The sequence below is a fragment of the Grampus griseus genome, assembly GCF_964374135.1.
Source record: "Grampus griseus genome assembly, chromosome: 8".
NCBI lineage: Eukaryota > Metazoa > Chordata > Mammalia > Artiodactyla > Delphinidae > Grampus > Grampus griseus.
In genome coordinates, this window is record NC_139002.1 from 31,292,076 (window position 1) to 31,306,289 (window position 14,214).

Consider the following 14,214-nt stretch of genomic DNA (forward strand, 5'->3'; position numbering starts at 1 on the left):
CATTACTTCTTTACTTAGTGAGATTTTGGATCTACTGCTGAAATCCTCACTGTTCACTCTTTACTTGTCAGCACACTGCTTGTCAGAAAGTTATTCATGGAATTTCAGTCATTAAACGATTTGCAGCATTGCCCTATATAATATTGTATCATGCTTATTTCCTTGCTTCTAATGATTCTCTGTCTTCTTAAATTGTTTTCACCCAAATGCAACATTATCTTGTCTTTATTTCAGAAATATTTCTATTACATCTCTTGTTTTCTTAAAGGCAAGAATGTTAGGTTTTTTTCCAAGGTAATTTTCATAGTATTGTTTATGTTATATACACATACTTTTTAACTGGTGAAAACCTGGGGTGGGTTTTAATATTATATTAACCCTTTAGTAAGTGGCTTATTGAGGTACTTAAATACTTTCCTTTATTCATTGCTGACAGAAACAGTCTTACTAATATTAACAGTATCTATGATACTATGCATTTTATATAAGTTATCTCATGAGAGATATATTTTGTTTTTTGGGTTTTTTTGTAGGCAACAAACAAATTCAGCAGCTATCCACTGTATCACAGTGTCTATGAAACATATGAATTAGTGGAAAAGTTTTATGATCCAGCTTTTAAGTATCACCTTGCTGTGGCTCAGGTTCGAGGAGGAATCGTCTTCGAACTAGCCAATTCCATAGTGCTCCCTTTTGACTGTCGAGATTATGCTGTCGTTTTAAGAAAGTATGCTGATAAAATCTACAATATTTCAATGAAACATCCACAAGAAATGAAAACATACAATGTGTCATTTGGTATGATACCCTTCCTTTTTCAAAATTCACAGTCTGTATGTTTCTATTAATCTCTAAAATGTAATGATCTACCTTAGGCCCATTTATTACTTATTGCTATTCCATATGATCAAATATTTTATGCATATAAATGTATCTTCCATTTCATTGATGCCTGTCTTGCAATATACAAAGTATAAATACCTTGTTAAATACAAAAGAGAACAACCTTCTATATTGTTTCCTTTGCTTAAACTATAGAACAATGCCATTAGGTCCTCATTTCTATTTCAGAATCACTATTTTCTGCAGTGAAGAATTTTACAGAAATTGCTTCTAACTTCAGTGAGAGACTGCAAGACTTGGACAAAAACAAGTACGTTGTATATATATAGATATAAGTTTTGCATGTAATAGATATAATGAAAAAGAAATACTAGCTGACATCTTTGTTGTTGAAGTATCTTTGGAAAGTTTTTTTCTGCTTTCTTTCTCTTCATTCTAACAGGCTATACAGGGCTGCAATATCTCTCAAAGAGATATTTTTGACATTCTGAGTGGCATATGTGCTGTTGAGAAATGCTGGTACCTTCTTTACTACCAACTGAGTGGTAGTTACAAAATTTCCGCCTTAACATTGAAGGTCCTCCACTGTGTGTCCCCATCTTTTTCCAGTTTTATCTCCTGTTCTTTCAACATCTGTAAATCATACTTCAACCAAGCTCTCCTATTCCCAAAACACACCTTCTTCCTCCCTTTTCTTAATGTCATTACCCACACAAAGAGCTCCTAATCTCCACTTCCACCTAGAAAAATTCTCTATATCCAGACTAGCAAATAAGGTAAAGCCATTAGTTTTTTTCCAGATGTTAAGCATTTGGGATTAATTTTTGTAAAATCACAAAAGTGAAACATAATATGAACAAAATTTTAAGACTGGAGAAAAAGAGAATGTTAGGGACAATTCTTTAAAGGTAGAATTTTGAGAGTGAATATCTACTATATATTAAAAATATTGTGATGATACAAATATCAAATCCTTAGAGCCTGATGCAGGAATACATAGAAAGACAAAGAGCAGACAGAACAAAAAATAGACCAATGATATACAAGGATGTATTTGTAATGAAGGATACATTAAAGTCAAATGAGAAAGAAAGGTATTCAACAATAATATTGTATAAGCTCTTTCAGGAATCGATAAAAAAGTGAATTCAAAATCTCACTTCACATTCTATGCAAAAATAAACAACAGGGATAGAAGAAATTTTTAGTAAAAATTGAAATATCTTGGAGGTGAGATTCCAAGTTTAGAAATAACAATGCAATCAGATTTGAGAATATTAAAATGGTTAATAATATGGAAACTGATACTGCAAATCAAAGATAAAAGACTGGAAAAACTCTTTTCCAGAAAATATGGACAGGGGGGTAATATAGATATAATAAAAATACTTTTTTTTTTGAAAATTGATAAGAAAATCAAAAGAACAAAGTTGGAAATATTGGTACTAATCATCAAGAGAAATCATTCAAAAAGAAGATACCACCTGTGCAGAAACAGATAAAAAAATTCAAATTTACTAATAATTCAAAAATACAAATGAAAATAATGTAGTATTCAATTTACTAATAATTCAAAAATACAAATGAAAATAATGTCATACTATTTTCATACCAAATGAGTAGCAATTTAAAACTTGTTTGTACACATTGCTACAGTCAGTACACTGAAGCAGATGCTCTCATGTTTTTCTGATAGCATTGTGAATTGCTTTAAACTATTAAAAATCATAAATACATATCGTTAAAGTTTCTAGGGCCATGACAGGGTTCTTACACTTTGCCATAGTATTTCTATTTCTTGAATTTTTTTCTTCAGGAAAGAGTTTCAAATTTGAGGGAATAAAATGGCTTCTCAGAGAAAGTTACAAATTATAATATCAGATAATTCAAAACAACCTTCATACCTATGAGGACAGAAATTACTAAACAATCAGATGTCCACCCATTTAAACATTTTGTAAAGATTAACACTGATGGTTATAAAGGAAGTATAATAAGATATTTGTAATAAAATGTTAAGCAAACAAAAAGGTCATAAGATTGTACATATACAATATTTTATTGAATATAGAGAAAATCTTACAGAAAACCAATTAGTATGATAATCGTGTTATCCTTGGGTGAATAGGAAGATTTTTTTTCCTTATACTTTACAATTCTTTCCAAATTTTTTATGTGAGTAAAAAATCAACAATTATAAATAAATTTTAGAGAAATGCCAAGCACCATATAGTCTATTAAGCTGATTTTCTATCATTAAATAAATGACGTTTCTTCCTTGTGGAGAACTGCTGTTGGCATGGTATGGTAATCCAGGACACTGAGCTTTCACTTCCTTGAGTATTTCTGTATTTGTCTTACCATCTCTAAATGATAGTTAAGGTACATATCCTGAAACACCTGGAGCCATGCTTTGTACATAATATGAGTAAATGCTGGCTAAAGTAAATTAAAGTAGATGTTGAATTTCTCAACCAAAACTTTGAAATGTGAGGAAGAGACACTTCTTGAATCCTGCTTTTCTTAAATCAATCCCTTAACCCATCAAAGGGTACAGAGTGTTGACTCCCTGGTACTTTTATGCTCACATAGTATTCAACCTCAAGACCTACCTCCTCCAACCCTAGGGAGGCCAGCCTGCTTCTGGTGGAAATAGATCCTGTTTACATACATCTGGTGCTGTGAGCATTTACCTCCCAGGGATATTTCAGATTGAACCCTGCTCTGTACAAGGAACATCCAAATGGGGTGTGTGCGTAACCACATGAATTTTTGTGTTTGTAGCAATGCTTTATGAATTTGGTTCGGAAACCTGTAGCGTCTTATTGAAATTATGGTTCATTCAGTTGCCGCCTTTGTTAGTTTATGAGAACTGCTCACAGGTAAAGTGTATGCCCAGTTTAGCTTTATACTATCGCAAAACCTGAGTCCTTGATGCTAAATAAATGAATGTTGAAAATAGCTCAAATCCAATCTGTGGGACCTTTAATTAGTCTGTCTTCCTGTTGTCAACACAGTACAGTTGAAGGAATAGTACTGAGCTACCACTCACTCTAAAACTTTCTAGTTGTGAACCTGGGCAAGTCATTTATCTACTGAATCTGAGTATCTCATCTGTGGAACGGGGCTATTATCCTGCATAACTTGGAGGACTGCTCTGAAGATTAAAAAGAACAAATTTTATAAACATTCAGAATAGTAATGGGCACATTGTTTTATTATTAAATCTAAAAAATAACAAAACTAAGATAAATTTTTATATAAAGTAATTTATGATTCCTTATGGTAATGGTTATTTCTCATTATGACAGACTTAATAGGTTGAATTTAATAACGTTGTTGCCCTACTCCAGGCTTGCTGGTAAATTTTCAGTTGTATTGAGTCATTTTTATTATAGTAACGCTGTACCGCACACTTTGGAATGTGAGCTCTGTGAAAGCCAGAAGTGTCTGATACATAACAGGCATTCAAATATTGTTGAAAGGGTGAAATAAGCACCACCCCTTTTGTTCATGATAGGTTTATCTTTAAAAATAATAATAAAAATATTATTAGCTGTCATTTGGTAAATATGTATAATTCCCCAGGTACCCTACTAAACATTAATAGACTATTCCATTTCAATATTGAAATGACTTCTATGAACAGATGTTTATGAGACTTAAGATGAAAAAAGTCTTGCCTGTATTTGAATACCTAGGTTTATCAATTAATTATTTCAATATAAATAAAAATTACTATATATTTTTTCCATGGGCACACTGAACTTTTTCAGTCCTTTTATAAGCCTCAGCAGAGTAGTATTTTGTAGGATTTAAAAAAATGTAACTATGCATGCTACTGTTCTTAATTTGCATGTTATAGGAAGTTAAAATATATTAGCTGTGTTTAGTTTTGTTTTGAATTTTTAGTTTGCTGAGTAGTGCACATATTTTCATGAAGCTACAACTGTATTCCTTTCCTTTTCCAGCCCAATATTATTAAGAATTATGAATGATCAACTGATGTTTTTGGAACGAGCATTTATTGATCCTTTAGGATTACCGGACAGGCCTTTCTATAGGTAAGGGTAAAAATATGACTCTTTATTTTAATATAATTTTTTTCTTATTTTTTGCCCTGTGGGAAAAATATAGTTGATTTCTTGCAAGCATATAAAAAATTCCAAAATATATGTAGTAAATGATAAATATATTATTTATTTATATAATGTGAGTACTACAGATCTTTATTTTATTATCTTTTTTGTTTCTATGTATAAAAGAGTATATGTTCATTGCAGGAAATTTAGAAAACCCAGGAAGTCAGAAGTAGAAAATAAAAATCTCCCCAACTGTACTTGTCAGATATAAAATCATGTTTGTCCTTTGGTATACATAATTTTAGCCCCTCTCTTATTTTATTTTGAATATATGCATATTTATGCATATACATAAGGCATAATAAAGATATATATTTATTTACTCTATCTCTTAATGTTGACATTTAGTTTTTTTCTAATTTTTGACAATTATAATTATTTCTCATAAACACCAACTGTCCCCAGGTTGATCTTACTAAGTATTCAGAAAGAATTAGATCATTGACCAGCCAGAAACGACCTCATCTTTCTGTTTAGGGATTATCTATGAAAGAATTGGAATTGGGCATAAGGGCATCATCCAAACAGGGTGAATGGATCCCCCTTAGTGGCATAATCATGTTCCTTTCCTTCTTTACCTCTTTACTGTGGAACTTGTCCTTCTCTTCCAGGGCTGTTACATGCACTGGCTAAGCTCCTTCAGTAAAAACATCACCTTCTTCCTAGGTCATGTTGAATGTTTTAAAACTGTTTTGAATGATTCTTCATGCTTGACACTAGGTATTATAACATGACTTCTTTTTTAAATAGGAGGAAAACACAATGATAGGTTGTTTGGTCACAAATGAAACCCTATAATCACAGTTGTGCTACATTTCAGAGGATAGAGTGGTATTTTGAAGTCATCACTTCTTGCAGTGTGCCTTGAGAGTGATCACTTCATCGCCCAGATCTCAATTTCCTCCTCTTTGAAATGATAATCTCAACTCTGTAGAGTTTATTTTCAAGGATTAGAAAAATGATAGGTAAATAATTGAATGCCAAGCGTGATCCATAGTAGGTGACAAGCTGTTGTTGCTATCATTGTCATCATTTTTGTTGCTCTGAGACACTTTAAGTCATCTGTCTAAAGTCAAAATATAATTAATTGCCACATATTTCATAGACTAGTCTTTGGAGATTGAACTTGTAAATTTAGTTGACAAGTAGCAATTAGAATTATACAATCCACGAATTGTAGAATGTCCCTGTTTTTTCCCTTGTATATATAATTCGAGCAACTGATAGCAAACTATTTTTATCAACAGACATGTCATCTATGCTCCAAGCAGCCACAACAAGTATATGGGGGAGTCATTCCCAGGGATCTTCGATGCTCTGTTTGATATTGAAAGCAAGGTGGATCCTTCCAAGGCCTGGGAAGAAGTGAAGAGACACATTTCTATTGCAGCCTTCACCGTGCAGGCTGCAGCAGGGACTCTGAGAGAAGTAGCCTAAGAAGTTTCTTTGGGGAACACGTTGAATTAGTATGATGTATCACTCAGAAAGAATCATGTTGGATGTACTGATAAACTGAAAAATAAAGTTATGTACATATATATACATATATAGATACAGATAGATACATATATCCACCTTGGCATTCTTTTTTCTTCTCCATATATATCGAATAAGGAAGATGGATGATTTTTATTCTGTAATTATAGAAAGTTATTCTGAAGTTGGACTAAGTGTTGAAATTAAGAACAGAGTAAAATTTTAATACACTTATGTGGCATTATCAGAGAGTCATGTCTAATTCAGCACTTACAAAACTACTCCTGTCACTGCACGTGTAGAAAACATCAGTCTGTTATTTGTTGTGTATTTTTAGAATTTTTATAAATAAAATTGTACCATGTATATTTTTCTAGGACTTGATTTTTTCACTCACTTTTGACATTTCATCCATGTATTATTGTGGCTGTAGGTCATTAGAGTCCACTGACACAGAGCATTCCCTTGCATTGATATAACACTTATGCATTAGCATTTAGTCAAGACAGAGAAACCACACAGAAACATAAACAGAGAAAGTTAACGTAAAGAATAATTAATTACAATAGCATTGGAGCAATGAAGTATTGTCTAGTAAAAGGTGAAAAGAAGTTTAAAGAATATAAGAATTACAGGTACTTCCCTGGTGGTCCAGTGGCTAAGACTCCACACTCCCAATGCAGGGGGCCCGGGTTCGACCCCTGGTCAGGGAACTAGACCCCACGTGCTGCAACTAAGAGCCCGCGTGTTGCAAGGAAGGTCCTGTGTGCCTCAACTAAGACCTGGCACAGCCAAATAAATAAATAATTATTTTTAAAAAAACAGAATATAAGAATTACAGATATATGGAGCAATCACTGTCCCTTGGATTGAGGACTGCAGGAACATGTAGATGTTTCCTTAAAAATAAATTAGGCCATTGTGTAAATCCAATCAAAATGATTTGAGCTTGTGTTTACACCTAAGATAACCTAATCTTCTCTAACGTACAATATCCTAAGAAAAGTCTAGTCTTTGGAAATTCTACAAAAGGCCTAAAGAATACAATTCACAGTATCCAGAAAATAAAGAACTTCACTGGTGGACATTAAGATGCCAAGTACAGATGCCAATGAGTCCTCTCTTACAAAGCAAACAGACTGGCTGATTTTGACAACTTTTCCTCTAAAATTATCATGAGACTGTTTATAATGCTCATCTATTGCTATGGAATTTGGAGATAGTGGGTTCCAATCCACCCTCTTTTCCTAAGACTGCTTGAAATTGTTCTGTCACCTGAGGATTTGAAAACAATGTGTCTCCCATGTAATAGGTGGTTTGTCTAATTCCATAATGCCTAATAGGGTAGCCACATGTAGATATCAAGCTCTTGAAATGTGACTAGTTTGAATTGAGCTGTGCTGTCAATATGAAATGCATGCTGGACATCAAAAACTTAGTATAGAAAAAAGAATGTAAAATAGCTCATTAATATTTTCAATATTATTTATATTTTTAATGATAATTTTTGAATATATTTAAGTATATTATTGAAATTCATTTCAAATGTTTTTAATTACCTTTTATGATGTGGACACTAAGAAGTTTAAAAATACATATATGGTTCAGATTATATTTCCATAAAAATTTTATTATTATTTTATTCTTTAAATCTTTTTTGCATTAAGCATTTCAGTTGTATTTTATTAAATCTTGTGATTAATGTTTTGAAAAATTGTTTTGTGTTTGCCTTATCTTTCTAACTATACAGTAAGTTTTCTGGGGGAGAAGGCTCAGCTATCTTGTTTTGGTTCACCTACCATACGTGAAAGGCAAAAGTAAGTGTTTCATATAGATTGGATGATTGTGTTGAATCAATTGAGAACACAGGTAGTGAAATGCAATACTTTACATATCTTTTAACACCTTTAGTTTATAGACGTATCTTTAAATAAATTTCAACAAGTTTAAATAAATATTTAAACTTGTTGATTGACAACTCAGAGTTATATGTAAATCAAAAACTCTGGGGAAAAAAAGAGCAAAAATATTATGGTCTCTCAGAAACACAAATAGGGCACCCTTAGTCCAGTTTAGAAGAGATTATTGCATTTATTCATTTTATAAGAGACAATTTGTTACCTGGAGTTGATTCACATTATAACTTGTGGTCTTGGAGAGTGACCTGTGCTTGCACACAGGCTTCTTGGTGGTGGCAGCAGCAGCCTTAGCGTCTCATGCCCGTCTCTGGGGTCCTCGCTGTTAGCCGCAGCTCTCGCCCGTCTCTGGAGCTTCTTTAAGCAGCGCTCTTAATCCCCTCTCCTCGCACACCAGGAAACAAAGAGGGAAGAAAAAATCTCTTGCCTCTTCGGCAGGTCCAGACTTTTTCCTGGACTCCCTCTCTCCCTGAGCTCCAACCGAAGCCTGAGCCTCATCTCCCAGCCCCGCCCGTCCCCACGTGTGAGCAGATAAGCCTCTCTGGCTGGTGAGTGCTGGTCGGCACCGATCCTCTGTGCGGAAATCTCTCCGCTTTGCCCTCCGCACCCGTTGCTGCGCTCTCCTCCGAGGCTCCGAAGCTTCCTCTCTCCGTCACCCGCAGTCTCTGCCTGCGAAGGGCCTTCCTAGTGTGTGGAAACTTTTCCTCCTTCACAGCTCCCTCCCACTGGTGCAGGTCCCATCCCTATTCTTTTGTCTCTGTTTTTTCTTTTTTCTTTTGCCCTACCCAGGTACTTGGGGAGTTTCTTGCCTTTTGGGAGGTCTGAGGTCTTCTGCCAGTGATCAGTGGGTGTTCTATAGGAGCAGTTCCATGTGTAGAAGTATTTCTGATGTATCTGTGGGGAGGAAGGTGATCTCCGCATCTTACTCTTCTGCCATCTTCCTCCTCTAATGAGAAGATAAACAAAATTGATAAACCATTAGCCAGATTCATCAAGAAAAAGAGGGAGAGGACTCAAATCAAAATTAGAAATGAAAAAGGAGAAGTTACAACAGATACCGCAGAAATACAAAGCATCCTAAGAGACTACTACAAGCAACTTCATGCCAATAAAAGGGACAACCTGGAAGAAATGGACACATTTTTAGAAAGGTTTAACCTTCCAAGACTGAAACAGGAGGAAATAGAAAATATGAGCAGAAAAATCACAAGTAATGATATTAAAACTGTGATTAAAAATCTTCCAACAAACAGAAGTCCAGGACCAAATGGCTTCACAGGTGAATTCAATCCAACATTTAGAGAAGAGCAAACACCTATCCTTCTCAAACTCTTCCAAAAAATTGCATAGGAAGGAACACTCCCAAACTCATTCTATGAGGCTACCGTCACTGTGATAGCAAAACCAGACAAAGATACTACAAAAAAAGGAAACTACAGACCAATATCACTGATGAATATAGATGCAAAAATCCTCAACAAAATACTAGCAAGCAGAATCCAACAGCACATTAAAGAGATCATACACCATGATCAAATGGGATTTATCCCAGGGATACAAGGATTATTCAATATATGCAAATCAATCAACATGATACACCATATTAACAAATTGAAGAATAAAAACCATGATCATCTCAATAGATGCAGAAAAAGCTTTCAACAAAATTCAACACCCATTTATGATACAAACTCTCCAGAAAGTGGGTATAAAGGGAAGCTACCTCAACATAATAAAGGCCAAATATGACAAACCCACAGCAAACATCATTCTCAATCATGAAAAATTGAAAGCATTTCCTCTAAGATCAGGAGCAAGACAAGGATGTCTACTCTTGCCACTATTATTCAACATAGTTTTGGAAGTTTTAGCCACAGCAATCAGAGAAGAAAAAGAAATAAAAGGATACAACTTGGAAAAGAAGTAAAACTGTCACTGTTTGCAGATGATATGATACTATATGTAGAGAATCCAAAAGATGCCACGAGAAAACTACTAGAGCTAATCAATGAATTTGGTAAAGTAGCAGGAAACAAAATTAATGCACAGAAATCTCTTTCATTCCTATACACTAATTATGAGAAATCTGAAAGAGAAATTAAGGAAACACTCCCATCTACCATTGCAACAAAAAAATAAAATATCTAGGAATAAACCTACCTAAAGAGAAAAAAGACCTGTCTGCAGAAAACTATAAGACACTGATGAAAGAAATCAAAGATGATACAAACAGATGGAGAGGTATACCATGTTCTTGGATTTGAAGAATCAATATTGTGAAAATGACTATACTACCCAAAGCAATCTAGATTCAATGCCATCCCTATCAAATTACCAATGGCATTTTTACAGAACTAGATCAAAAAATTTTAAAATTTGTATGGAGACACAAAAGATCCCATATAGCGAAATCGGTCTTAAGGGAAAAAAACAGAGCTGGAGGAATCGGACTCCCTGACTTCAGACTATACTACACAGCTACAGTAATCAAGACAATATGGTACTGGCACAAAAACAGAAATATAGATCCATGGAATAGGGTAGAAAGCCCAGAGATAAACCCACGCACCTATGGTCAACTCATCTATGACAAAGGAGGGAAGGATATACAATGGGGAAAAGACAGCCTCTTCAATAAGTGGTGCTGGGAAAACTGGACAGCTACATGTAGGAGAATGAAATTAGAACACTTCCTAACACCATACACAAAAATAAACTCAAAATGGATTAGAGATCTAAATGTAAGATTGGATACTCTAAAGCTCTTAGAGGAAAACATAGGATGAACACTTTTTGACATCAATCACAGCAAGATCTTTTTTGATCCATCTCCTAGAGTAATGGAAATAAAAACAAAAATAAGCAAATGTGACCTAATGAAACTTAAAAGCTTTTGCACAGCAAAGGAAACTATAAACAAGATGAAAAGACAACCCTCAGAATGGGAGAAAATATTTGCAAACAAATCAATGGACAAAGGATTAATCTCCAAAATATATAAACAGCTCAATATTAAAGAAACAAGCAACCCAATCCAAAAATGGGCAGAAGACCTAAATAGACATTTCTCCAAAGAAGACATACAGGTGACCAAGAAGTAAATGAAAAGCTGCTCAACATCACTAATTATTAGAGAAATGTAAATCAAAACTACAATGAGGTATCACATCACACCAGTTAGAATGCGCATCATCAGAAAATCTACAAACAAATGCTGGAAAGGGTGTGGAGAAAAGGGAGCTCTCTTGCACTGTTGGTGGGAATGTAAATTGATACAGCCACTATGGAGAGCAGTATGGAGGTTCCTTAAAAAACTAAAAATAGAATTACCATGTGACCCAGAAATCCCACTACTGGGCTTATACCCAGAGAAAAGCATAATTCAAAAAGACACATGCACCCCAGTGTTCATTGCAGCACTATTTACAATAGCCAGGTCATGGAAGCAACCTAAATGCCCATTGACAGACGAATGGATAAATAAGATGGGGTACATATATACAATGGAATATTACTCAGCTATAAAAAGGAACTAAATTGGGTCATTTGTAGAGACGCGTATGGACCTAGAGACTGTCATACAGAGTGAAGTAAGTCAGAAAGAGAAAAACAAATATCATACATTAATGCATATACGTGGAATCTAGAAAAATGGTATAGATGAACTGGTTTGCAAGGCAGAAATAGAGATGCAGACATAGAGAACAAACGTATGGACACCAAGGGTGGAAAGTGGCTGCGGGTGTGGGTGGTGGTGTGATGAATTGGGAGATTGGGATTGACATGTGTGCACTGATGTGTATAAAATGGATGACTAATAAGAACCTGCTGTTTAAAAAAATAAAATAAAATTGAAAAACTATTGATCTTCTTTATATTTTCACTTTAAAAATTTCTAGCAAGGTCAATTTATATATATATATATATATATATATATATATATATGTATTTTTTTTTTTTTTTTTTTTTTTTGCAGTACGCGGGCCTCTCACTGTTGTGGCCTCTCCCGTTGTGGAGCACAGGCTCCAGACGCGCAGGCTCAGCGGCCATGGCTCACGGGCCCAGCCGCTCCGCGGCATGTGGGATCTTCCCGGACCGGGGCACGAACCCGTGTCCCCTGCATCGGTAGGCGGACTCTCAACCACTGCGCCACCAGGGAAGCTCCCATATTTTTTTATAAGTAGTGCTTCAATTAACAAACAATAGATAATTTAGTGAAATAACATGTATGTAAGCATTGGTAATTTGATAAACTGTGATAGGTGTCAGCAAAATACAGGTAGTATGGCACTTCTGTTAAAAATAATATTCTAGGGCTTCCCTGGTGGCGCAGTGGTTGAGAGTCCGCCTGCCGATGCAGGAGACACGGGTTCGTGCCCCGGTCCGGGAAGATCCCACATGCTGCAGAGCAGCTGGGGCCGTGAGCCATGGCCGCTGAGCCTGCGTGTCCGGAGCCTGTGCTCTGCAACGGGAGAGGCCACAACAGTGAGAGCCCCGCGTAAAGCAAAAAAAAAAAAAAAAAAAAGTATATAAAAAAAAAATAATAATAATATTCTACAGTATGTACAGCATAGTAACTACAGATAATAATACTGTAATGCATATTTAAAAGTTGTTAGGAGAGTAGATCTTAAAAGTTCTCATAACAAAAGAAATAATTTTTAACTACATGCTGTGATGAATGTTAACTAATATGGTGATCATTTCACAATAGATGCAAATAGCAAATCATTATGTTATATACCTGAAAGTTATATGAGGTTATATGTCAATTATACCCCAATAAAAAACAGTCATCTTTATGCATTGTATTAAATATAATTACTCACATAATTATGGTATAAATAATTACTATATTATATTCATATTAATAGAAACATATACATTGATGTATATTATTATGTATGTATATATAACATATATAAAGTATTTTGTTTAAAAGTTTTCACCAATTTTTTTTTTATATTTACCCCAAAAGAAGTCTATATTCTTTTAGGCTCTCAACCCCCTAAGATTGGGTTTTCTATATACCGAAAACCCAATCAACCATTTTCACACCTTTCTGAGTAAACATCAGTATTTTCCACTTCCCTTTGAAGCTATTATCCAATCTCAAGAAGTAGGTGTGGCCTCAGGAGAGTCTAACCCTTTAAAAGGCAACTTTGTCCAGGGGTGACTGCTTCTCTCAGGGGGACTGAGGAAAAGTGCAGCTACCAGGTGTTGGACAGTTCTTGTTGACCCTGATATCCACAGATTTCCAGGACGTGCAGCCTTCCAGAAGTAAGACCACTCACAGTGGACTCTGGTAAGTAAGGAATTGATTGTAAATATCTTCATGCCTATTTTCTCTCATCCAAATCCTTTCCATTTACTTATTAGCCTGCTTGGGTTTTGTCCAAGCAAACAAGTAGTTGTCTTAGTTTTTTTAAATGACCTTAATATTTAAAATATCTGTAACTAGAGCAATTGTAATATATTGATATTTGTAATATTAACATATGTAATCATTTTTATTCCATTACCTTACATGTTATTAGATGTTTTTAGGTCTTAAATGAGATTTCTACAGACATATGTATTTATGAAACGCATAGAACACCTAAAATGTTCAACATAATGTATACATTTCATAGCCTTTATACAGATGAACATAAGAGTTAAATGTGTTGAATGAATTAGAATATCTTCTTGTAAAGTTCATATGCACTATATATATATTTTTATTTAAATATCTTTATTGGAGTATAATTGCTTTACAATGGTGTGTTAGTTTCTGCTGTATAACAAAGTGAGTCAGCTATATACATACATATATCCCCATATCTCCTCCCTCTTGC

The 14,214-nt window shown here is 34.6% G+C and overlaps 1 protein-coding gene across 1 annotated transcript in view; it reads left to right on the top strand.

Moving 5' to 3' along the window:
- Nucleotides 1-7,920, top strand: part of LOC309825946 (glutamate carboxypeptidase 2) — a 58,542-nt gene extending 50,622 nt beyond the window's left edge. The window contains exons 14-17 of the mRNA XM_082659834.1: nt 534-798; nt 1,072-1,153; nt 4,815-4,907; nt 6,233-7,920. Coding sequence (XP_082515960.1) covers nt 534-798; nt 1,072-1,153; nt 4,815-4,907; nt 6,233-6,422 — 630 coding nt within the window. The 3' untranslated portion in view covers nt 6,423-7,920. The remainder of the gene's footprint in view (nt 1-533; nt 799-1,071; nt 1,154-4,814; nt 4,908-6,232) is intronic.
- The last annotated feature ends 6,294 nt before the right edge of the window (nt 7,921-14,214 follow it).